Below are 25,375 nucleotides of genomic sequence, written 5' to 3' on the forward strand. Positions count from 1 at the left end.
CTACCCAAAATGCACATGGAAATGTTTAAGATAAGCTGATATGTATGTGAAGGATATCTAATAAAATAATATAAAGGACAGAATAATGGTGGTTTTTTTGAGTTGCATAAATTTAACCAAGACACAAGGACAACCCTGCAGCACTAAGCTTTTCTAAACTTAGTCAATGGTTTTCAATTCTGTTGTTATAACCTCCTAATCCCTTTAATATCTTTAAATTGTACTACTGTTTAACATCTTATTAATAAGAAACAAAGAGGGTGGTACATAAGACTCAGCATGAAAAGAGATACTGAAACTGTAAAAAACTTAAAGTGTAAGTCACCCAGTGTTTAGTAAAGGTTATGAAAAACACAGGTTACATATATAAATCACTTAATGCAAAGAGATAAATACACTACAGTAAACTTACCTGTATACTATAAGCAGCTATTCCATCATAAGGTATCATGATTAGCATCAAATATCTGCTAAAATAATGCATTTACCTATTATAAACCAAATTCCTAAATTGGTCTAAATTTTAAAACAACCTGCTTTATGTTTACCGTAAGAAGAGTAGTTTGTTTCAAAGATTAAAGGAAGAATAAACTTCTCAAACACAACTTTAACTACCAACTCTCACAGGGTAACCTCAAGGGAAGAAGTAAAATGGCATGGTCCCCTCTGAACAAATCTACTTTGGTTTAAGCCTGTGTCTATGCATGAAATGTGAACCGAAGGCCCTAACGATGGCTCATACTCGAGTCAGAACACAAGCCATATTAACCAATAAGCTAAATCAGAGAGGGAGACAAACCATGAGAGACTCTGGACTCCGGGAAACAAACTGAGGGTTACAGAAGGGAGGGGGTGGGGGGACGGGGTAACCGGGTGATGGGTATTAAGGAGGGCACATGTTGTGATGAGCACTGGGTGTCATACGCAACTAATGAATCGTTGAACACTACATCAAAAACTTATGATGTACTATATGCTGGCTAACTGAACATAATTAATTAATTAATTAATTAATACAAAAGCTACCCTAACAGATATTTTTTTAAAAATCTACATATTCAAATGTCCATGTTTCAAATCTCCATCTAAGTTTGCCTATCATTCACCTAACTCCGTTATACTTTGATAGCCACAGATGAAGTAAGCTGTGTTCTCACAGCAGGCTTAGCAAAAACAGTCCAGAGAGCAAAGCTCCAACTGGCCTAACAACACTAGCTATCCATCCTCCAGATCCTGTTTTTGCCTACGTGGAGAAAACCACACAGTCCAGTTATAAACATAGCAATGATAGTAGACCTCAGTTTCTGCTACAAATAATATGGTCAGAAATACAGCAAATGCAGCTGAAAGAAAAAGCAAAATCGCTGTGGTAGGTTGGTATAAAGACTGTAGTCTTGTAACTGCAGGACAGCCTATAAAATGAAAATGCAATTTATAAATCATGTTTAATGCTACCAGAAACCAAAGGAAGGGCAATAGGGGAGTATTTATACAAGACCACCTTCGAAAGATTCTTCCAATAAAACCGAATCTACTGAAGAGAAAAATGGTCACATGAGTTTGTAATGAAAGGCAGGAAAAACATCTCTGTTCATTCACCTGTACAGATACCAACTGCTGAAGTTGAAAAGAAAAACAGTTTTGTCACGGTGTCACATCCATTGTAAGCAGCAGCAGCTGAAGACCTGAGAGGTACGAAAACACTTCAGAAACCCAGAAGGCACTTCCACTGGCCCCTCTACCTCGCCTGTAACTGAGTCATGCAAATGGTATGCGGTTAGGCAAGGTGCTACTTATTCAAGTTTTACTCTGAAACTCAAATTATTTCATAACACTCCGAAGAGGACTCAGCTGTAGTTTACTCCAAATTGGAATACAAAAAAAAAGATTTCATAAAGAGAGCTCAGCTTTCCAATAATAAGATTTGGCAGCGGTGGAGGGGAGCAGTTAGCTAGAGAACGTAAGTTTTCCCTCGTATGGTTTAATCGTTCTAGCTAGGTGTGCTGTGCAGGTGTTATCACTGAAGTATCAAACTCTGAGCAAGGAGAATGTGCAATCGTGCTCATCTGCATTCTGTCACTCTGTTCTGCTCCACAGACACTGCCAAGGTCATGCTTAATGGCCAAAAAATTCACTACGTGCCTAAAGGAGAAAGTAGAAAAAGATAGGCAGGCCTAAGGGTGTGATTATCTATTTAAGCATGCAACTGTATTTTAAACATAATTATACTAATTGCCTCCCAATCTTCCCTGATGCATCTGCACGCACGATTAATTAGAACTGATTTTAAAAGCCCTGTTTGGAATCCTTTGTTCCCCACTTCCTACAAATCAAATTACCAAAGAACAAATTTAATTTTTCAACTCTTATTTTAAGAGACACAAACTTATGTTAACTAGGTCTGATCGACTAATGTAAGTCATTTAAACTAGCAATTATTTTACTCTGAAACTAAAAGCCAATTCAAATTTTTTCATCTATAAAATAATCCCTGGTAAATATGACAATCCTGTAAGACTGCTGTAGAAAAACTTTAATAATTTCACAGCTCTTCCTCTAACAAGGAAAGGTAGACGGAGATAAAGTTCCATTTTGCAGAAAAATTGAGACGTATACTATTAATGCCTCCTTTTACCATGTGCTTTACTCTTCACTAGTTTTTCTACCATAAGTCAAACGTAGTCAAGGAACTTTAAAAAGGACATTAAGGCATGATGTGCTCACTGGGAAAACAGGGATGGCTATAAAACAAAGACTTTGAGTATCTGAGTCTCCAATTTGAGAATGGATAACAGAGAGGGATAAAAAGAGGCAAACAAAAAAAGTGAAGAGAGAAAAAAAAACAAGCTTGATAGTTTAGACAGAGTCCGCAGTGGGTGAACAGGAGAGGTGGTCAAACTATAGCTCAAAGATCTTCTCCCAAGTAAATATTTACTGAGGGAATGAATGGTGGCCAATACACAGCAACATGAGGGGTGTGTACCTGATTCAGCGGATGGCGATTAACACAGGGTACAGCCTGGTCATGTGAGGCAAGACTGCAGGTGCAAGCTGGAGTCTGGAGAATGGGCCCATGTACAGTGACCTTGCAGAACTGCCCCAGAATCATTAGTGGGGAGGAGGGACAATCTCTAATTCTAAGTGGAAAGCAGACCAAGTACCAATAGATGGTAAAACACAGAATTATCTGTTAGTGAAAAGAAATACAAAGATCCATTCCTCTATCGGATGCACACAGGGCAACAACGGGAAAAATACGTTTTCAGCAAGGACTCCATGTCAATAAGCTAGAAAAAACTGCAGATTTAAGGACAGTAACTGGTGAAACAGGTGACTGTGATCATTTTTATAAGTGTCTACAGAGACACTTAAGTGAATTTTATATATAATGCACATAGCCATGATTAGATTAGAAAAAAGAACTTTATTTTTGATATTAATCAACAGGCTCATTCTGTTGATATTAATCAACAGAATCAACCCACAATTCGGTAGTATTATTTTGCAAAGGAAAAAAATGGATACCTGTAGGCTAATTTGAATCTCCCCAACATCCTATGAGGAAATATTCTCAAGTCACGACACAGCCAAGATTAATAGGTGTTTCCACCCACTCCTTAAACAGTTTTAGGTACAGAAAACAATGTCACTTCTCTTCTAAAGAATATGTTAAGCATAGGAATTTGCAGAAATATATGAAAAACACAGTGCTCCTTTCCATGCCCTCATTATCTGGTGTTCCGGGTAGCTTTAAAAGTACGAGTACTAAAGTACACTGACACTTCAGTTATAAAGGGTGTGTATTCATTTCTAAAAGCTAAAAACAGATAGTGCTATAGTTTGAAATCATGTTGCTTATCTCTTGGACTGGAAATAAAAAGACTCAGAGCAAGATTATTTTTTAAATCATTCCACATTTACCTTCATAAAACAAAATACAAAATGAATTACGAAATAAGCCAATATGACACTTTAATTCACTCATCTATAAAACTTTTCAGTTCTAACTTAAACACCTGATTCCCATTTGCCATTATTTTTTCAACATGAAGTTTGCAGAGTTATTAAGGCCACCATACATCAAGTAAAACTCATTCACTGATTTGTTAAATAAATTCTTACCGAGGGAGAAAAAAAAAATTCTTACCAAGGGCCTACTTTGTACCAGGCAGTGTTCTAGCTGCTGGGTATAACGACAGTGGTAAATTTACGCAAAGTCCTGGCCCTCATAGAGCTTACTATTGGGGGTAGTGTGAAGTGGGGGAGGACAAAGTAAACAAATATAAAATTTTAAGTGGACATAAGTGCTATAAGGAAAAATAAATCTATCAGACTAGAAGATTGGATATGACGATCAGAGAAGACCCTTCCAAGGATGTAACATCTGAGAAGAAATCAAACTTAAGTAAAGAAGCAAGCCATCCTGAAATCTGGGTAAAAGCAGACCTTCCTTCCAGGTTCCAAATGGCCCCAGGTACAAATGGCCCAGGTCTTGGTACAAATGGCCCCAGGTCTTGATGGTTTGATAAATAGAAAGAAAACTTGTATGGCTGAAGCAAAATATATAAGCTTAAAAGATAAGGTGGAGGAAAAGACATGGCTCAGTTATACTGTTTCAGTCTAAGGGGCCATTATATAGTTTTGAGCAAGAGAGTGTCACCTCATACTGAGATGTTAAGGGAACTCTAGGAGACACAGGTAGAAGAGGAGGAAGATTAGTTAGACTATTTCAAGAGTTAAAGCTTAACCTGATACTCTGTAAACGCTTTAACCCTTTAGATTTTGTGGGGGTTGAGGAGCTAACTTCTTAAATTTAATTCTGTCTAAAGAAACAGACATAAAGATGTTTATATACTTTATACCACACATCCCTCTCAGTGACTTTATTAGTTTGAATAATTGAAAACTATGATTTCAAATAATCTCACTTAAGCAGCCTTAAAATCATGCACAAAACAAGATGACCATCCTCCTATCTTTTAACTACATGAAAGTCATGTAGGAGTGAATAGTTCTTTTGTCCTTAAACAGGCTATTTGAAAAACAGAAGCATACTGTCTTTTATTGTCAATTCATGGTTCACAAAGCCTCTGAGGTTGGCTTTCGTCCTTCAAAAGCTTTTAATGGACAGGTACATTTAAGCCTTATTTTATGTACTGTGAGAAATGGAATGCACTGGGAGCGGTCCACATCTCCCTTTTATGAAAGGAAAAAGATATCAGCAATGCAGAGTGACCTCACCTATAAAGAATGCATCAGTGACATGGAACAAAGGTGGCTTCCTTCATAAGGAAACACAATCTGTTTCAGAAAACTGCTTCATTACTTTTGAATGATTTAGGGCTGCACAGTCTACTAGAAACAGTTCCAATCTTTAACCTCTATTTATTTTATTAACAAAACTGTTTGTGATATCATTCTTTGTTCAAACCTTAAGGAAAAGCCTAGTGTATTCATTAATCAAACCTGTATACTATTCAGATCACCTTTGATCATATGTGTTTGTGCCAAATAAGGGTATTTATCAGCTGGAGACTGTAAATGATACATTGCATATCCACAGAAATAAGGACTCTGGTATGCTGTCCAGAGACTCAAGAACTTTGTAAGATGTCGAAAATAAAGGCAATTAACCCCATGTTTCAGTATATAAAAGGAAGCCTGGCATTTTCACATTTTAAGGCATGCTGAGTTTTCCAGCTTATGAAATTTATTACAGCTTACTTTTTCAAACAGTGATATCAACGCAAAACAAGTTATTTTAGAACAAAATGAATTCATTCATTGCTAACCTAGATGCAACAAACAGAACAGAGTTACTAAAATATTTGTTTACTCAAGTTCATTAGTTCGCTCAACTGATTAGTTCACTCAAGATCACAAAACATCTTGTTACATATTTTCCCTTAAGGTCAGGTAGTCAAGAATTTATTTTCTTGAATCCAGATATACATTGTTCCATAAGATCAGTTCTTTTTTTTTTTTTAAGATTTTTATTTGTCAGAGGGAGAGAGCACAAGCAGGGGGAGCGGCAGGCGGAGGGAAAAGCAGGCTCCCTGCTGAGCAAGGAGCCCGATGCGGGACTCAATCCCAGGACCCTGGGATCATGACCTGAGCCGAAGGTAGACGCTTAACCAACTGAGCTATCCAGATGTCCCAGATCAGCTCTTAAAATGATTTCATGACCATGTAAAAGTGATTTGGGGGCCAAACTAAAATTGCTACTATTTTCATCCTAAAGCTACAGATATATCATTGCGATCTAATTACTCCCCACCTATGCAGACGGTATTATTCAGTACATGGCTGCCAATAATTAGCAACTCAGCATACCTGTCAGATGACACTCGACTGACTAGGAAAATTGATATTAAGTATCAAACTATAAATCAACTTTGTCCTCAATCTATCTTTAACCCACCTATTCTATTCTTTGGCTTAATATCCCAGTATGTCTGATAAAAGTGCCAAGAAATGGTGACCTTTCACTCCAGGTACAGAGAAGAAATGTGTACCAAATGACTGATAACATGCATGCATTAAACACAATCTCTGTTTTCATACATTTTCAATTTCAACATATATCACTAAACTAAGCAACGTTAAATAAATCCCAAGCTGGTCAAAAAACCCCAGTCACAGAAGGGCTGGGTGGCTTAGAGCATGGCTGCATTTACAGACAAGACACTAGCTAATTGCTAATGATGGGTACCACCTGCCCAGATACTGACCTGACACCACTAAATTGGAAGGAGAAAAAAGCCACCAGTGGGGGCTGACCAATTTATATATCAGGTTAATGTGAAAAATAAACTTGCTTCTCAGTCCAGGAAATAAGGAAAGCTGGGATCACAAAGAAGAAACGTACATAAACCTAGCAACACACACAAATTTACATAATAAGTATTCACAGAGCATTTTTACCCCTTCCACACAAGGCTCTTCATTCACTGCATACCTAAAAACCACAGCGTGACACATTTCTAAAGTTACCAAGCCTTCCTAACGCGCCATTCCTCGAGATATGCCATTCTCTTTCATCTATAATGAAATGTTAGGTGGATCTAGTGTTACTTATTGGTAGGTTATCACATAGCTTAGCCTCCTGAGAGAAGTAATAATAACTTGAGGTATTTCCATGCATTATAGTTAACTATTTGCTACATTAGCAATCACAGAATATCAGACTTGCAGATATCTGACCTGCCTGGGGTCCTATAATTTGAGAATTGGAAAGAGTCACTTGTGGCTAATTTATTCTTCTAACTGCCTTCCTCTACGCCCCCCCCCCACCCGCCCACTTCATTCTCAAGAATTTTATTTTGAGGGGCGCCTGGGTGGCTCAGTCGTTAAGCGTCTGCCTTCGGCTCAGGTTGTGATCCCAGAGTCCTGGGATCGAGCCCCGCATCGGGCTCCCTGCTCGGCGGGAAGCCTGCTTCTCCCTCTCCCACTCGCCCTGCTTGTGTTCCCCTCTCTCGCTGTGTCTCTCTCTGTCAAATAAATAAATAAAATCTTTAAAAAAAAAAAAAAAAGAATTTTATTTTGAATGTGCACATTGCCTCTTACGGGAATTAGAATGTGGAGGTGCTATTTCAAACCACATCATTACCTGTGCTTCCTACCATCCATAGGATTACCTACCACAGATATTACTTAGTATATAGATAATCTGCATCAAAACATAGGCCTTTATTACATGTAATGTTTGAATTCCAAAAGTAGATATGCAAGCAGAGAAATCACAAGGTGTTTGGTAAAGATCAACATGACTGTTGGATAGCTAATTCCTATTAGATTCATTTCATTTTCCTCTATGTCAGAACGATGAGGTGCCTGGGGGATAGGAGATAACAGATCACATATTTTAACTTTTGTAAGGCTTCTGATTCAATTCAGCAGAACATTCTTTCTAATAAACTAGGAAAACATGATTTCCAGACCACCATGGTGGGTGTAACACAAATGTTTCAAGGGCCACCCTCAAGTGAACTGTTATTCAGGATCCAATTACAGCCAAGTTTCATGAGGGTTTACCCAGCCTTTGGTATTTATACTTTCATTGCTGACTTAAATAATGGAGAACTGAATATGATTAAGTGCACCAAAAATATACATGTGGTTAGGCAGTCTCTCTTATGAAGATGTGAATGTGTTCAAGTGGACTTTGGGATTCTGGAATGCGAAGAATCTATCAACCCCATCAAGATGTACTTACTGAACTGAACACCTAATTTTCAACAGTAAAGAACAGAAAAGAGATATAAAACACAAGAGTTCCTGCTCTCAAGTTACTTACAACTTGGTTCAGGAGACAAAACTAAAACACAATTAATTAGAGAACAATCAAATATCAAATGGGGACAGAGGATAAACAGGTTATATATGTGTTTAAGAACAAGCATCCATTTAATTACAAATACCTATTAAAGAGATAGCATTTTGGATTGACACTTTTCTGTTCCTGTTGATTGCTGCAAATTGCTGACGCTACCATAAGGATTATCGAAACAACAGGAGGAAGTTTAATTAGAAAGGTAGTAAAAACTAACCACTCATATAAGGATAGGGGGAAAGCAAATTCATATAAAAGAAACTCTGAGGGTCTAGGCAAAGTATGAATCAGCAATACAGTGAGTTATTTTTAAAGATCCATAGCATCAGGAAGTAAAAACAAGCAGCATGCTCAGGAGGATCATGTGATAGCCTGCCGCAGCATGATGATCTATTCAGAACTTTATTACCACGCTAAGAGCTATTCTGGACCTGAACCCAAGCAAGATGAGCAGAAGTTGGACAGCATCCAAAGGAGAACGACTAAAATGATTAAAATGTTAGGAAATGAGTCCTAAGAGGACATGTAAAGGAAATGCAGTTACTTAGGACAGATAAAAGATGGCTAAGGGAGGAGGTCTGGCTGCACAACCGCCTGCAAGGTTATGAAGGAGCGTATACAAGGGAACACTTCTTTTCCATTAAGGACGAGACTAGAAGAATGTGATTAAATTGCAAGGACAGGGATTCGTATTTGATACAAAAGAAGGAACTTCCTGGCGATGAAACTTGCAAGTCACAGGAATAAGTTACCAACCAGCTTTTGAAATGCCCTTTACAAGAGGTTTTTTAAATGCAGTAGATGACCATCTTCATAAAATGTTCACTCAGTGTCCTTTTTTACCCTTCGAACTCAGGAAGTGAATATTTTAACTATAAATAGAAGCTTCATTAAAAAAAAACATACAAACTTGCTTAAAGTTGAAGCATAGCAAGTCTCTTCACTGTTGCAGCATTTTAAAAATTCATCAGAAAGTTATCAGTTACAGAAAGGCATTTATTTAGTCAGAGATGGCTCTAATCACATAAAAACAGCAATGAGTTGCTCTAGATAGGAGGTATAAAAATAATGAAAACATGATTAAACGGACCAGTAATATCTATTTAAGGAACATAATCTTGATGCTCTATGGAAGAGGGACAGGAAAGGGTAGGAATGGTAAACAAAAATCAGCCACAAAGGAATAAAACACACATTCTATCCAACAGTGGCATTAAAGGACCCGTGTGAGGGCATAAAAATCCTTCCTAACAATAATTTTTAAAAATTAGTGCACTGCACAAAATCTGCACTACAAAGCACAGCTAGTTTCCCTTACAGAAGTTTTAGAGATCTAAGTCTTTTTAATACTATAGCAAAGAACAAAATCAAAGATCAGTATTCTAAATTATTTGAACTATTATTTTCCCCACAGCAAGAATGAAGGCAGGAAGGAAGGCAGGCAGGCAATGAAAACAGTCACAGATGGTCTAACATACAATGAATTCCACCGGCTGGGTCTCTTATACGATGAGAGAACAGGAAGAGGTATGAGAGATAATGTTGCTCACCATCTCCTTTCACAGATGAGGCCCCCGAGAACCAGTGTCACACCACAGTTAGTGGTAGAAGCAGGACTTAAACCAGATATTTAGCATCATGTGCAGGCACTAATTGATGAACAGCTTGTGTACCTAAAGTCTGTCTGTTGAAAAGAGAACAAAATCTCCTGTGGCATTAACATTGTAACTGTGGATTAATTAAATGACCAGACTACATACGCCCACATGCACGTGCACACGGGTGCATGCATACACACACACACACAGACACATACACACGCACGCACACGCACACACACAAACGCACACAGGTTATTTTACAGTATAACTGATACAAGGTACTAAACGTTCTAATCTCTGGAAAGAGAAAAAACAGAAGGTACTAACATTTACTGAATGTCTAACTAGGTCCTAGACACTTAACATTCTTTATCTCATACAATCCTCACAACCCTGGAAAGCAGATCTGCATCATTTTACAAATGAAGAAATCAGGCTAATGAGGTAACATGCCCAAGAGCCACACAGATAACAAAGAATAGAGGAAGGTCTGCCTAATGCTATATCCCCTGCCTTTCCTACTACATCACATTTTCTCTCCAGCAAAAACCACAGGGCCCACAGAAAGAAGCATTCAGAGGAAGAAATCAATTCTCTTGCATTTTGCCTGAAAATGTCTGAAAGAGCTTCTGTATTCTTTGGCATCTTCCCCATACTTGATGAAACTTTCTTCTATTTCCTGGGCTTGCTCACACTGCCCTCAGCTAGGATGACCATATGGCCTTGTTTGCCCCAGACAGACCCAGTTTACCCCCCTTGACTCTGCAAAATTATCAAAAGCATCCCTTCACGCTCAAAAGTGTAGAGGATAAATTACATGGTCACCCCACATAAGCCCCTCACTGCACTCCCTTCATCCAGGCTTGTCTGACCTCAAAGAAGCTCAGTTACTTCCATCTCCCCCTTGCAGCATAAAGAATCCTGTCCATCAGAGCAGGTGTTCTCAAGTCAGTAAGAATGGGAAAAGCAACATATTTTGATGATTTCATACCCTCCCAAAGAGCAGAACATTTTAATACGTGGACAATCTCCAACTGTCAGAATTTTAGGCGGTGTGACGACCACATGAAGGTAATATTCAGGCATAACAGAGGCAGATCATTCCAGGGAGAAGAGGCCCATCAAGCAAACCAGCCCTCCGTGCAGCCTGATCCCAAATCAGGCTCCCTACACCGTCCTTGCTTTTCTGTTCTGCCTCACATCTCAACTCCCAGATTATCCAGCAGTTCCTCTAAAGGTTCCTGTGGCAGCCTGAAGCGTGGGCTTCTCAGAGGATATTAGAGTCTGGTGTCCATGGGTGACTCTGAGAGGCACCTTTCACCTCATCGCACCAAGATGATAGCCAGACACCAACCTCAGTTTGTTTTTCACGTTCAATGTCAAAGTGGCCTTTGCTAGCATAATAATTTCAAAAAGTCAGGGAAGCAAAAGAACTTGGATATCAGACAAGCCCTCATTTTACAAAAGGAAACCACGGCCTATAAAAGAGAAATCACCCACATAAAGTCATACAGCCAGGAGTAGAAACCAGGGCTCCATCATTCTTGCCACTATGTAGGAGGTGATCCCCAACTTCTACATAGCACACATTTTCATACTCCTACATTGACACCCAATACTTTTTGACATTGGAATAGGACTTTCTTGGAATATATAGACATTTCGAGCTGTCACACGATGGTGCCTTTCAATTAACACACTAATTTCAGCTGCATCACTGTCTTTGTACAATAGAATTCAGGTTTTTAATATCGTCTAATGTTCCAGACTTGTTTTATAAAAATGAACAGAAGAGAGAAAAATGAAAGTGTTAATTCCAGCACATAGTATCATATGAAATACATAATGCTGAATGAAAATAATTAGGCCCATCAAGAATGGCGAAAATATTTAGCCTATAGACTTAAGCTCTCCAGCTGTGTTCAACTGTGGAGGAAAAAAGTAAAAACATGAAATACTAGAAACAATTCATCAAAAGTGTGCTTAAAACACACGCTTGGGGCGCCTGGGTGGCTCAGTCGTTAAGCGTCTGCCTTCGGCTCAGGTCATGATCCCAGGCTCCTGGGATAGAGCCCCGCATCGGGCTCCCTGCTCCGCGGGAAGCCTGCTTCTCCCTCTCCCGCTCCCCCTGCTTGTGTTCCCTCTCTCGCTGTGTCTCTCTCTGTCAAATAAATAAATAAAATCTTTAAATAAATAAATAAATAAATAAATGAAACACACGCTTAACGGGAAAAACTGAGATTTGCTAACTACATGTCACTTGAATAAGCTCAGCAAATAAAAATGTGTTTGAAATTTAATTTTTTACATGTAATATTTAATCTATGTGTTAAAGGACTTTTAAAATTCTTTAAAAACTAAGTAGTTATGTAATTAGGAGTGTACATATGTTTTTAGCTCTAGAGGAATTTTATCTCCTTATAACAAATCAATGTTCAACTTTTAAACATTAGTGCTCAAATACACTTCCAAGAATCTTATACAGATACCAGGGGTATTGGTATCCCACACTGATATTCTTACTCTACTTGCTACTGTTTTATGGGGGGGTAGGGCAACCCTCACATAATTAAAACTAGATATGGAGCACCCTATAATAACCTTCTATTTTATTTCTGTATAATTCTTCATTGCTTAGGGCTACTCACTACATCTTAAAATAATGAAAATCCACTCCTGTTTATTCATTGAACATTATAAACAATAAAAATAGACTGTTTCTAAGGGATTTTTTCTTGCAAAAAATAAGGAATTTTTTATTTCCTTAGGCTAACAGAAAAATGTTCAAACTTGACAGTCCTTGCCTTTCTGCACTATATTTAATAGAACTTAAAAATTCATTTGCACATCCTCCTACTGCTCCCTTTTATCCACGTTTCACAACTCAAATGGTCTACTACCTTACTGCTACTGTCAACCATTTGAAATGGCACCTCCACTCCCTTCCCTGCTACCCCGGAAGAGCCCACTCACACATTTATCTTTAACATGGCTGTGTTTACAGATACCCATATGTCACCATTCATGAAGCAACTGTTACCATCCTCTTGACTAAGCATTGGCAGGCACATACACTGCAAAGGATTGCAAGACCACAGGAAGGGTGACTGGGGTTCAGAATTTTTCTTTTTTAAGGTTACTACTTTCAAGGTCTCTGAAATTTAAAAAAAAAAAGAAAAAGGTGGAGAGATAGACACATTCTTTCTGATAAAAGCTCTGGGAGGGTGAGGGGTCTAAGTTCCACAGTGAGGAAGCCTTACTAGCAAAGCTGTTTCCAAGTGTACTATTTCCATCACAAGTACACCTCACTACACTATGTTGCTATGTAAAAGAAAGAGGCTTGCCTGACTTGACATCTGATTTGATATCGGAGTTCCTCACTATACTATGTTACTATACATAATATTTCTATCACAAGTATTCTTATTATACTGTACTATGTATACTACGTTGCTCTACTATTGTGGATCCTCATAAAGAATCCCGCTAGAAAGTGAACTACAAAGTCATCTGTCTTTTGACCTTAAAATGAAAAAGGCTTTTCATGTATTGTCTCAGGTTTACTTAAACCATATTAATGCAACAGACTGGAGAGGGTATGGATTAATAAACAGAGTGAGTGCCTGACTGTGGTAGGGAAAAGCCAGCATTCTTCCCAGCAGAGGAGGACAGTTAAGGAATAGAGGTACGCAAAGAGGAGCCAGGGACTCTTGGAAGGGTGAAGTGGAGGTAGGTATTAACAGATTGCCCCTACCTTTTTTGTATCTATTTTTAATTTTCCTTTTCCCCAGCCCAGAGACTAATTATGGGGCAAAATGAGCAATCTGTGAATGCAACCTGGAAAAACAATTCAAGGAAGGAAACGGAATGGCACAGGAGTCCTTGCTCTCCTTTTCCCCCTTCCTGTTCCAACACCTCTCCCATTTCCCCCCTCTTAGCCACTTGGAAAACGCAGACCACGGTTGCATGACAGAACAATACAAGGTGGCTAGAAGGCAGAAAAGTGAACAAACTACAGAAGTTCTACACCGGCAGAGGCTGGAGCTGGGTCGAGGGGCTGAAGCCAGAGAACCAGCGGCAGAGGTGAGGCTTTTCAGAGAACAGGAAGAACAGCAAGGGCTTAGGACTAAAGCAAAAGTAGATTTTATCTCATTTTCCTCCCTTTCTCTGTTCAGCCAGCAACAACAGAATAACCTCCCCTTCCCTTCCTCTCTTTCAATCAGCCACAGGAGAAATAAGGGCTGAGGGAATGGTAATCAAAATGGGGAAAATGGGCAAAGAACCTCCCAGGGGTAGCCAGAGAGAATGAACATTCATCAGGTTGTTTCTCACAGGGAAGGGACCAAAACAACTGAGCTCAAGTCCTCCTTTTGCATAGCTCTATATTCGTTTGGTGATCTTTTAAATTTCTTCTCAATTATTTGGTTCTTGTCACCCAAATAGAAATGATATTATATTCCTTGTGAGGAAGACTGATCATTTTTATAGTAATGATACTAATAATAATACATCCATTTACATGGACTTTATAATTTTCAAAATGGTTGCACATCAATTCTTGCATTTATCCACAAGGCAACCTTAATATTAATCGGTAGAGGAAGTGTTAACCCATTTTTATAGATGGTGAGGAAACAACACAAAGAAAGGGGTTAAGGACAAATAAGTTGTTGAGAAAATGTACAGCTAGGATCCTTAGAAGGTGATTAGAATTCACATCACTCAACCATTCATTCCTCCATTCATTCAATTGTTATGGGTTGAATTGTGTCCCCTAAAAATATATGTTCAGGTTCTAACCCCCAATACCTGTGAATGTGGCCTTATTTGGAAATAGAGTCTAGCTGATGTAATCAAGTTAAAATGGAGTCATATTAGTTTAGGGTAGGCCCTAATCCAATTACTGTGTCCTCATAAGAAGAGGGAAATTTGGACAAGACACACTGGGAAGGAATGTGATTATGGAGGCAAAGACTGGAGTGCTGTATCTACAAGCCAAGGAACACCAAGGACTGCCAGAACCACCAGAAGCTAGGAAGAGGCAAGGAAGGATTCTCCCCTGAAAGGTTCAGAAAGAGCCTGGCTCTGCCAATATCCTGATTTCAGACTCTGGCCTCCAGAATTGTGAGAAAATAAACTCCTGTTGTTCTAAGCCACCCAGTTTGTGGTACTTTGCTATAGCAGCTCCAGGAAACTAATAAACATTCATTCAACAAATCTCTTTTTGAGCGTGTACTATATGCCAAATACCACAAAGGGTTTTGAAAAGTGCAAGATGAACCAAACTCACCAATCCTTCCCCCCTGACTCCTTGCACGGAGCATGAGGACCTAAGGTTCTGCAGTTCTGTGCTAAAGAAATGAAGCCCAGAAAAGCCAAACAGCCGGTTGATGGCAGCACTGGAACTGGAGGCCACAACCTCTGACCTCCAAACCACACTCCTCCTATGCACCAAGCTAAAGAAGGTCTGGTTTCCTGGTCTACTGTCACTGTAAAGGAGCTTCATTTGTCCCTTTAAAACAACAACAGTGAACACAGCAAGGACAGTAAGAACACAAGAACCTCCACTTAAAAGCTGTCTCTGTTATAAGCAGCACAAGAACCCAGGAAGAATGTCTGTCACTTAAGTACAGTGTCGGTAAGGGAAGGAAGCTCTTGGGATCAGACAGGCGAGGGTGGAACCCTATCTCCATCACTTTCTAGCTAGGAGACCTAGAACAAGTTATTCAGCCTCTTTCTGACATCCTTTCCACATCCCTAAAATGAGAATGATAGTACAGAATGCCCTCTTATACATCAATGACAGTAGATATGGAAAGCTATGAAAGATATATTAAACAGAAAACCTCAAATTGCAGAAGAGCACATATAATGTCATTCTATTTCTATTAATTTTTTTCCTGGGGAAAAAAAAACACACACACAAAAAACCTCTTCATGGTAGTCATTCCTGGAGATTAAGAATGGGGAGATTAGAAGTCTTGATTTTCTCCTCTACATCCTTATCCACCATTAAGTTTCTTACTATGAGCATGTACTACCTTAATTTTTAAAATAGGGAGAAAAATCCTAGTCATTTAAAAAGAATGAAGCATGATAATTCAATGGGTTGTTCACTTAAAATAGGTGCACTTCTCTGCATGTATATTATACCTCAATAAACAGCTGTGGGTGTTTTTAATGAGACAGATAGATGTGCTCAGACATGAAAAGGTTTCCCAGATATATTAAATGAACTATCACATCATCAGATCACAGAGCATGAAATTCCATTTATGTAAAAAAACAAACTATATGTATACACACACAAATGTATATGAAGAGATGTAGAATGACATGCACACTTCATATTATACATCTACATTACTGAATTTTTTTTTACCACCAGAATGTTTTTAGGAACTCATTTTGAAATTCACATTCTTTTTAACTTTTTAAATAATAATAGTACTTAACCCGAGGGTTGTTGTGAGATTTACATGATCATGGTCCCATACTTTGTGTAATATAAAAAAGAGTCATTAGGCATTTCTTTTTTTAATTACTAATCAGTATGCATGGCAGGCTCATCTCCATCCCAGCCTTCTATCCCAATCCCAAATCTGAGCCTTGAACCCTAGACATTGAGCCTGACTCAGGAATAAAGTCAAGCCAGGGATAGGATGAACATAAGGACCAAAGCAGGGGTCAAGAATGAAATGATAAATAAAAGAAGTCAATAATTTCTGCAACAGACATTGTTTGGCAAAAACAAACAGTTTTCTATTTTAACTCAGCCATTCAGAGACAGCCAGACGCCTCCCTCATCCAAACCACCAAATGAAGACATCAATTCCTATGTCAGTGTTGGGCTGAGTCTCCCACTGAAGGGTAGCATGTCCTGCCCTGTCCCTCCTAATCCACACTCATTCCACTCTTTGACCAGACACTTACTCCAGGAGCCACAATACACAAACTACACTACAGAGACTTATTCCATTTCTTAACCAATAGCTTGATGCTTCACTCGATGCTGCCTTATTTGTTGTTTCCTGTGTTTTACCTCCCCATAAGGTAAACTCTTTTTCAACAGAAACATGCATTAAAGCCACCTCTGTCCTAGGTCAGATCATAGCACAGAACTGAGCCAGAAAAAAATTCTCCACAGGTACCTGTTCACTGACTGGAGGTTAAAGATGGCCAATGGGGCAATTCATAGCAGTAGTTTCTCACACCCTACCCGGAGCCACACTGTAGACCTGACTTTCTCCCCTACCCTTCCTTCAATTCTCTTTCTGCCACCTCTCCTTTGGGTAATGCCTCAGACACCATGATGCCCAGGAAAGCACCCTCTCCAAACTCCACTTACAGAAGAACCCGAGAGATAAACGAGTAGTACGAACCGTTCTCTCCTCCTGACGCTTCCTTCTCTCAACCTAAAATTTTCTGTGTTTCTGGTTTATTGTCTATTTTGCAAAACTATACCAGGCCACTCGGGCAGTTGAGGGGGATGGAGGGACCAGAGAACTTCTCAGAGTTATTACACATCCAGAGGACTGGACCACTTGCAGGTCTTTGGGGAAACCAGGACTAAAGGGACTGGCAGTGGACTGAGGCCATTCAAGGGGCTGACCTTGAGGAGTACATCCATAGTAGTGTGTTAGTTTGCTAGGGCTGCCATAACAGATTGACTGGCTGTAACAACAAATACTTATTTCATCAGTTTTGGAGGCTAGAAGTCTAAGATCAAGGTGTCAGCAGGGTTGTGTTCTTCTGGAAGCCTCTCTTCTTAGTTTGCAGATATCCACCTTTGTGTGTCTTCATATGGTCTTCCTTCTGGGTCTCTGTGTCCTAATCCCCTCTTCTTATAAGAATACCAATCATGGGGCACCTGGGTGGCTCAGTGGGTTCACTGTCCGTCCAACTCTTGGTTTTGGCTCAGGTCATAATCTCAGGGTCATGAGATCAAGCCTCATGTTGGACTCCACGCTGGGCATGAAGCCTGTTTAGGATTCTCTCTCCCTCTGCCTCTCCCTACTTCTCGCTCTCTCTAAAAAAAAAAAAAAAAAAAAAAAAAAGAATACCAGTCACACTGTGGATCAGGGCCCACCATATGACCTCATTTGACCTTAATCACCTCTTTAAAGTCACTATTCCCCAAACACAGTCACATTCTGAGGTACTAGGGGAAACGACTTCATCTTATGAATGGGGGTGCAGAGGCACAATTCAGCCCATAATAGTCAGCAACAGGGAAAGGGAGAGAAAGGAGCTGTGAGTGTAGCTATGGAGAAACAAAAGCATACTCTACACTTGCAGAAGGAAATTTCACCTGTTCCCCCCAAATCTAGAGTTCCCTTTCTCTCTCAGTCCTTTGACACCAAACTCCCATTTCCGTTCTGAGCCCTGATGATTGCTCAGTCCTAATGATTCATCTTTCTAATCCCAAATGCAGAGTACTTTCTAGCTCTACCATTCATCTGGCCCTTAACCCCATGTGGCCTGTGGTGGCTCTGGACGCCTTGTACATTACTGCACTTGAGGCCTCATTCAGCTCACCATCCCTGTCCCATGTTCAGTCCACCTTCACCTTCCATCGGTTCTTCACAGGATCCATACCCTGTCCCACTACAGATCAAGGCCACTGGAATACTCTTATCCTGCTCCTTCACCTTCCCAGCCCTCTCTCAACTAATTAATATAATTTTTTTTTAATTTTTTTATTGTTATGTTAATCCCCATACATTACATCATTAGTTTTAGATATAGTGTTCCATGATTCATTATTTGTGCATAACACCCAGTGCTCCATGCAGAACGTGCCCTCCTCAATACCCATCACCAGGCTAACCCATCCTCCCAACCCCCTCCCCTCTAGAACCCTCAGTTTGTTTTTCAGAGTCCATCGTCTCTCATGGTTCTTCTCCCCCTCCGATTTCCCCCCCCTCCATTCTCCCCCTCCTGCTACATTCTTCTTCTTCTTTTTTTCTTTCTTAACATATATTGCATTATTTGTTTCAGAGGTACAGATCTGAGATTCAACAGTCTTGCACAATTCACAGCGCTTACCAGAACACATACCCTCCCCAGTGTCCATCACCCAGTCACCCCATCCCCCCCACCCCCCCCCCCACTCCAGCAACCCTCAGTTCTAATTAATATAATTTTATCCTTAAGATCTCAGCTCAAATGCTGTTCTCAAGGAAGCTTTTGAAGATACCACACACATACACACACACATTTACCCTCACACTAAACACAGGCCGTTCTCCTATCCTCTCTCCTAGCTTTCTGTCATAACACTTACCAAGTTTAATTACATACTTGCATTGTTATTATGTTATTAATGTGTGTCTCTCCCCCAAGATGGACACATACTCATAAGTTCGTAAGTGGAAGCTGTATCTGGTTTATCCATCATTACCTACCGAGCAGCTAGAGTAGTGCCTGGCACCCAGTAAGTGCTCAATAAATACTTGTTAGCTAAAGGAAAGAATAAACGAAGTGGGAATTAGTGTAAATCCGTGGTTATGTGGATTTATTTTTGCTGAATAAACTCACTTTGAGATAGAAGCAGTGTGAGATCATTAATAATTTCTAGACAGATAGGTGCACAGATATGAATAGATCTTGAACCAATGGAACCATTCATAGAAAGCAGAAATTTAACTGTTCTACTATGTCATAATTCTGTCGAAATTATTTAAACATGTTTTCCATATGGAATTTTGCATGTATATTATATTTTTTTATATATTATCTATCTTCTGCAGGTATTTTTAGTCCCTATAAACAGATATCTGCAGTCCCCCTCTCCCTGTGGCTCATTCCACTGCTCAACTTTGGCCTAAAACCAACAGGAATTCTTTACACGGGGTAAAGAACTGATGGATTCCCATGGTGACTCCAATCCAACACTTTTTCATTTTCTCCTTAATATTAGGCAGGAAACACTAAAATTCTGGGAACAAGATCTGTGTCACACATTGGAAATGTTCGTATCTGCTGATAACACTCAAATCTACCTCGGCTAAATGCATGAGGAAGCCACATGGTCACAATCTAATGGAATATAGAACATAACTAATACACTGAAGCAATATTCCACATGTTATCACTTTCAGCTTTATGCAACATGTGGAAACAGGCTCATGCACCACTTGGTTGTGTCAGAACATCTAAGAGAGGAGAATGCATGTTTGGAATTTATTATGGTCACTCACCTCAGGAAAGTGTCCAAAGGAGTGCATTACAACCTCCACATGTCTGTATGTTACAGATTTCTTTTTTAAAAGGAGTATTTTCTGAGATGTACTTATCTTTCAGGTACCTGGACTATTTGTGCAACCCTGGTTGTTTTGAATACTTGAAAGCAAAAGTTACCAGTAACTACTAATGAGAAATTAAAACTGCTATTTTTATAAGTACTGCAACATTTGCATGAACTCAGATTGCTGAGTAATTTTGTTTCTTGTTTTGTCTCTGCTCTCTGTGCCTCCCCACCCCCTAAAATAACAGACATCATTTTCTGTTTTATTAACCTCAACTATTTTATCCAAGTTATAAGGCTCAAGTTCACCAGGGATTCTCAGTGAATAATTTTCCTCATGCTAAAGAAAAAACATGCAGCAAATTAGGAACTCATATAAGCCAGAAAAATAACAGTAACATGATCAAAATCTCAAAATAATTTACCCAAGAAAAGTGAAGCTCAATTTTGAAAGCTTAGCAGTTGAAATAAATGAACATTACAGCATTACATAGTCAATTTTTATGTTAGAAAGAAAACTTAAAATTCAAAGGACATTAGGTTGAAACTTGAGCCCTTTTCTTAAATTCCTTTTTGTCAGTAATCAAACATTCAATGCATTCCTCATAACAGGTAAAGCAATGTGTCAACAACTAAGATACTGCCATTCATAGCCAGAAGCTACAACGTCTCTAGTCTAATTAACAAGGAAACAAAATCTCCAAAGAAGCAAATCTACTCCCTCATTAAGCTAAGTGGACCTGGGTTAGGTGTCTCAGAAATGACCAACTTGATCACTGGTTGTGAGATTAAAATATTAGTGACTCTATACACTAGTCAATGCACCAGTAAACTCCATAAAAGAAAGGAAATCCAAGAAAACTGGTCTGCTAAGCAGACCAACCTCACAAATATGTGGGCTTCAAATATACAAAGAAAACCACCTTAACCCAAAGTTCTCACTATCTTTAAAAAAAAAAAAAAATGAAATACAACTCAAAATAAGCCTGATAGCCCAGTAAAGAAATTGTTTCCTAGTAAATAAAACCCTTTCCTATTTTAGGTCTAGTGATATAAATACTTTGTATCATTTTAAAAGATGAGTTTGAGAAAGAAGCCAGGGAATGGTACAGCCTCTGATATTCACACCTGTGAATTTATACTATCTAATGCTATCCCAATGGCTGTTCTAACACTAAATGAAAGAAGTCAGTTTTGAGTGTTTACCATGAATATTTGGGGAAAAAAAAATTCTTATCCAAATTAACTGTTCTTTAAAAATATATTTTATCAGTTTGGCCAATTATCGAAATTGTTTCTTCCAACAAAAATGAAATTGTTTTAATTATCTGATGCCCATACCTACTTTTTATTTTTACAAAAATGAGAAAAATGTGTCTTACTGGAATGCCATTACCCACAACATAATATAGATTTATTCAGAATACCTTACCTTCTAAGAATTTAAAATATGGTAACTGTCCAAATATTTAGCTGCATTTAAAATTATTTCAGCCCAAACCCAAAACCCAAGAAAAATCATTTTGATGGAAACATTTCATTTCACTCCCTGCAAAACCCAACATAAAGCTAGATTCTGTTACACTGTAGTCCTAAATGACATTTCGTTGCTACAGCAACGAAACTCAGCTACCTGTGGCCATGATTTGTTAAGAATTCCTCCAACCAGTAAATTCTGTGCTATGCATTCATAAAACCAAGAGAATGGCTAGAATGGTTCAATGCACCATAAAAATTAAGGTTGAATTTCCTACTTATGATTCACCCACATACATATTTATAACATATATATGTACACATACATACCTAATTATGGTTCTCCCAACTCCATGAAAAAGGGAAAAATCACACCAAATTTCCATTTTAAAATGGGCACCAAAAAACTACTTCGTTTTAGATTTCAGTGAATAATTGCTACCTGTTTCCCAAAATTTATCTTAAAAGGTAACAGAGACTATCTGGAGAGCATTTTTAGAAACAAAAATTTGTTATTTATATCCACTCTCATTCCAAAAGGAGGAAAAAAAAAATCCTGAGGCATAATTTCCTATCTGTTCCAGTGTGGCTTCTTTAGCAATGAACTGATTTAGAAAGTATCAAGCTAAAGCATAAAGAAAAAAATGTAGTTTTCACCACCGTTATTCACCAAACTGCTTCTGCAGGCTACTCACCCTCACTGGGGGACTCCAAGCTTGCACCCGTGGCTGCTGTCCGCCCTGGGAGCTCTGCAAATCTTTTGAGCTGCAATTAGCCACAGAGCTACTCTGCGCCCTTAATGCATTTGTGCAGTTCGTCCCACTGCCCCCACCAGGGCCAGGTTTCCAAGGCCTCTGCTTGATGCCATCCAGAAGTCTGACCAGCAGGATGTTACTTGGAAGCTCCTCAACACCCGAGCCAACAAGAGTCCTGCACTCGGGACATCTGAGTTCATTTCGGGAACCTACAATCCCCAGCAAACATCGTTTGCAAAACGTATGCTGGCAAGGCAAGACTTTTGCCGAAGCGTCAAGCCGCTCTAGACACACAGGACACTCCAGAAGATCCAGCAAGGCAGATTCATCCATCTTTATCTAGTTTACTGAGAAAAAAGCTTCAGAAATGTTCATAGTTGTGTGCATCCCTTAAAGTGATTCATGTAACATCCATTTCAGACTTTGCTCTGGAGTAATGCGGGAGGGGGGAGGAGAGAAGACAGAAAATTAGTATTGTTATTTGGGGGAAAAGGTTCACAGAGGAGCCAAGAACCAAAAAGTACACAAAAGTGCTTCCTCTGAATAGTGCAGCTTTGCTTTGGAATGTGGTTCCTGAACTCCAAAGTCAACAATTAAAAACAAAATGGGCTTTTTAAACAATTCAAAATTAGTCCCTAAAGATATCTAAGAGTTCACTGTGCAGAAATAGCTATCAAGTACTATGCAGAATTCCTGCAATAAAATGGATTTATGAAATGCAATAAAGATCTCATGATTTCTTCAGCTCTCAAAGTGATATTGCCTGCCTTAATAAAGTCCTCAACTCACACGAAAAGCTGAACAGAAGCAACTGAAAGCTTCCTCTACCTGAAATTACTTTTAAACCCAACAAACTTCCCAATCTTTAAGCTACTTTAGTGTTTAAGAAACCATGCCTCATGCGATCACTTGTGGTAAATGATCCCAATATTAAATACATATGTTTCTTCGCTGGCCTTAAAAATAGAACTGTTCAATCTTGCCCAACCAAAACGAGCCAAGGTTGACAATTCTAATGGACACAACTAAAGATTTGTTTGAAAGCAGCTGAAATATAAAAGCACCCTTCAGGGCAGTGGTTGACAAACTCTGAAACGGATTTCTGAACAGCTTGTCCTAATCCCATTCAGAAAATCTGGCAAAATTATCACCAAAAGAATTTGAGAATGGAATGCTGGACTGAAAACTGTGAGCATGATATGAAAATGGGGCCATTCAGGAAAAACCATTTAAACCTGTGACTGCGCCGCTCTCCCCTACCACCAAAATAAATGTAAATGTAAATGCCTAGAAGAAAAAGGGTAAAAAGATTTCGATGGAAGCATTAACAGCTTTCCTTGACAGAGTCGGGGAGCGGGGAGCCCCAGGGCTGCGCCCCTCTCCTACGCTGCCAAGCTCAGGTACTCCCAGATCCGCAGGGAGGCGCGGCGGCCGCTCGCCGCAGACACACCCCGGAGCCAGGTGTCGGCGACAAGGGGCAGGGGAGGGTCCCAGGCTGGGGCTGCTGCCCGGGCGGTGCCGGAACGGGGATCTCATTCAACGGCCTCCTCTCCGCCACCCTTTGGGTCAGGCCAGGCACATAAATCCCCCCCGAACGACTGCTGGAAGTTTTCAAGGACTTAAAAATAAATCCGCAGCCTTAACTTGCGAAAGTCAGCCCCACAAAGTGCCACCTTTCGGGAAACATCTATGACGCCTCAGAGATGAGGCGGGAGTCCCCAGAGAGACCGAGCCATCTGAGAGCAGGGAGTGCTGGGCTGCGCCCCGGGAGAACGCGGCACGGAGCCCAGGCAGCTTCCTGCCGGGAGAAGGCAGCGAGGCCACTGCACCGTCCCGGCTCCGGGCCCAGGGGGACCCGAGGGTGGAGAGACTGAGGGACGGACCAGCGCGGAGAGGAGGGGGGCGCCCCGACCACCTCCTCCTCGGCCGCGAGGGTCTGCCCGCGCCGGCTCCCCGCGCGGCCCCGCGCCCTACCTCGCGCCTCGGCTCCTCCTCTTTGTTCGCGGCCCCGCAGCGGCGGCGGAGACCGATGCAGATGCGGCCCCGCCGCGCCCGCCGCTCGCAGTGCCTCTGACGCCGCGGCGGCACCCGGAGACTCCTCTCTGCTGCCCCCCTCACGCGCGCGCACACACACACACATACACACGCCGCCGCCGCCACCTCCCACTTTCCCAGCCGAGGAGGGCGGAGGAAGAGGAGGAGGAGGAGGCCGAGCAGCTGCGGGCGCCCGGGGCGCGAAGGGGCGGCCCCGCACCACAGCGCCTCCCCCCGGAGCGGGCGCGGCACCTCCGGGAACTGCGGGGCTGGAGCGCCTGCCTCCTGGCGCTGAGGTACCTGCGCGCGGTCCCCGCCCGCCCCCGGGGGCGCGATGGGGGCGGCAGCCTGAGGGGGCGCTGCGAGAGCCGAGAGTCCAGGAAGCGGGGTCCCCAGGAGCGAGGGAGATGGATGGTTTGGGGGCACACGCCTCCCCCGGAGGGAAACACGCCTGAAAAATGAAGCAACCGGAGGAGGAGAGCGTTGGGAGTGGCGGCGGAGGGAAGAAGGAAGGCGCCACGGGGCAGGGGCCGGCTGCGTCCGCCTCCTGCCCAGTGGTGCCCGGCGGCCCCGGACGCACGACTCCGGGCGGGACCCGCCGCGGCGCGGGAGGGGCTGGGGCCGGGGCCGGGGAAAGGGCGGGAGCAGCCCTGGCGGGAACTGATCCCACTTTCCTCTGCATCTGTTCGCCCAGGCCTGCGGAGACACTTGGTAGAGCGAGAGTTAAGTGTTGTTACCCCTAGGGCTGAGAGAAGCATGTTGGATCAGCGTGGAAACAGTCCCAGGGCAGCTGTCCACCCGCCCATTCTCGGTCCGCCGCCGCCCGCACCCAGACATCACGCTGCCTCCCCGGGGCACAAACCTGAGCCAGCTGGAAGGATTGCTGATCCAGAAACTCAAAATGGGAGGGGAGAGAGGCGAGGAAAAC

At 41.0% G+C, this 25,375-nt stretch overlaps 1 protein-coding gene across 2 annotated transcripts in view; it reads right to left on the reverse strand.

The window, feature by feature from the left end:
- Positions 1-24,597, reverse strand: part of SH3RF1 (SH3 domain containing ring finger 1) — a 178,342-nt gene extending 153,745 nt beyond the window's left edge. Inside the window, exons 1-2 of one of the 2 annotated variants that reach the window (XM_032413171.1) lie at positions 24,388-24,597; positions 22,354-22,841 (exon numbers count right to left, since the gene is read on the reverse strand). In XM_032413171.1, the coding sequence (XP_032269062.1) occupies positions 22,354-22,746 (393 nt within the window). In that variant the 5' untranslated portion in view covers positions 22,747-22,841; positions 24,388-24,597. The remainder of the gene's footprint in view (positions 1-22,353; positions 22,842-24,387) is intronic. The other variant, XM_032413172.1, reaches the window with a different exon arrangement.
- Positions 24,598-25,375: the final 778 nt, after the last annotated feature.

This window comes from Phoca vitulina, unplaced genomic scaffold (genome assembly GCF_004348235.1).
Source record: "Phoca vitulina isolate PV1807 unplaced genomic scaffold, GSC_HSeal_1.0 scaffold14, whole genome shotgun sequence".
Taxonomy (NCBI): domain Eukaryota; kingdom Metazoa; phylum Chordata; class Mammalia; order Carnivora; family Phocidae; genus Phoca; species Phoca vitulina.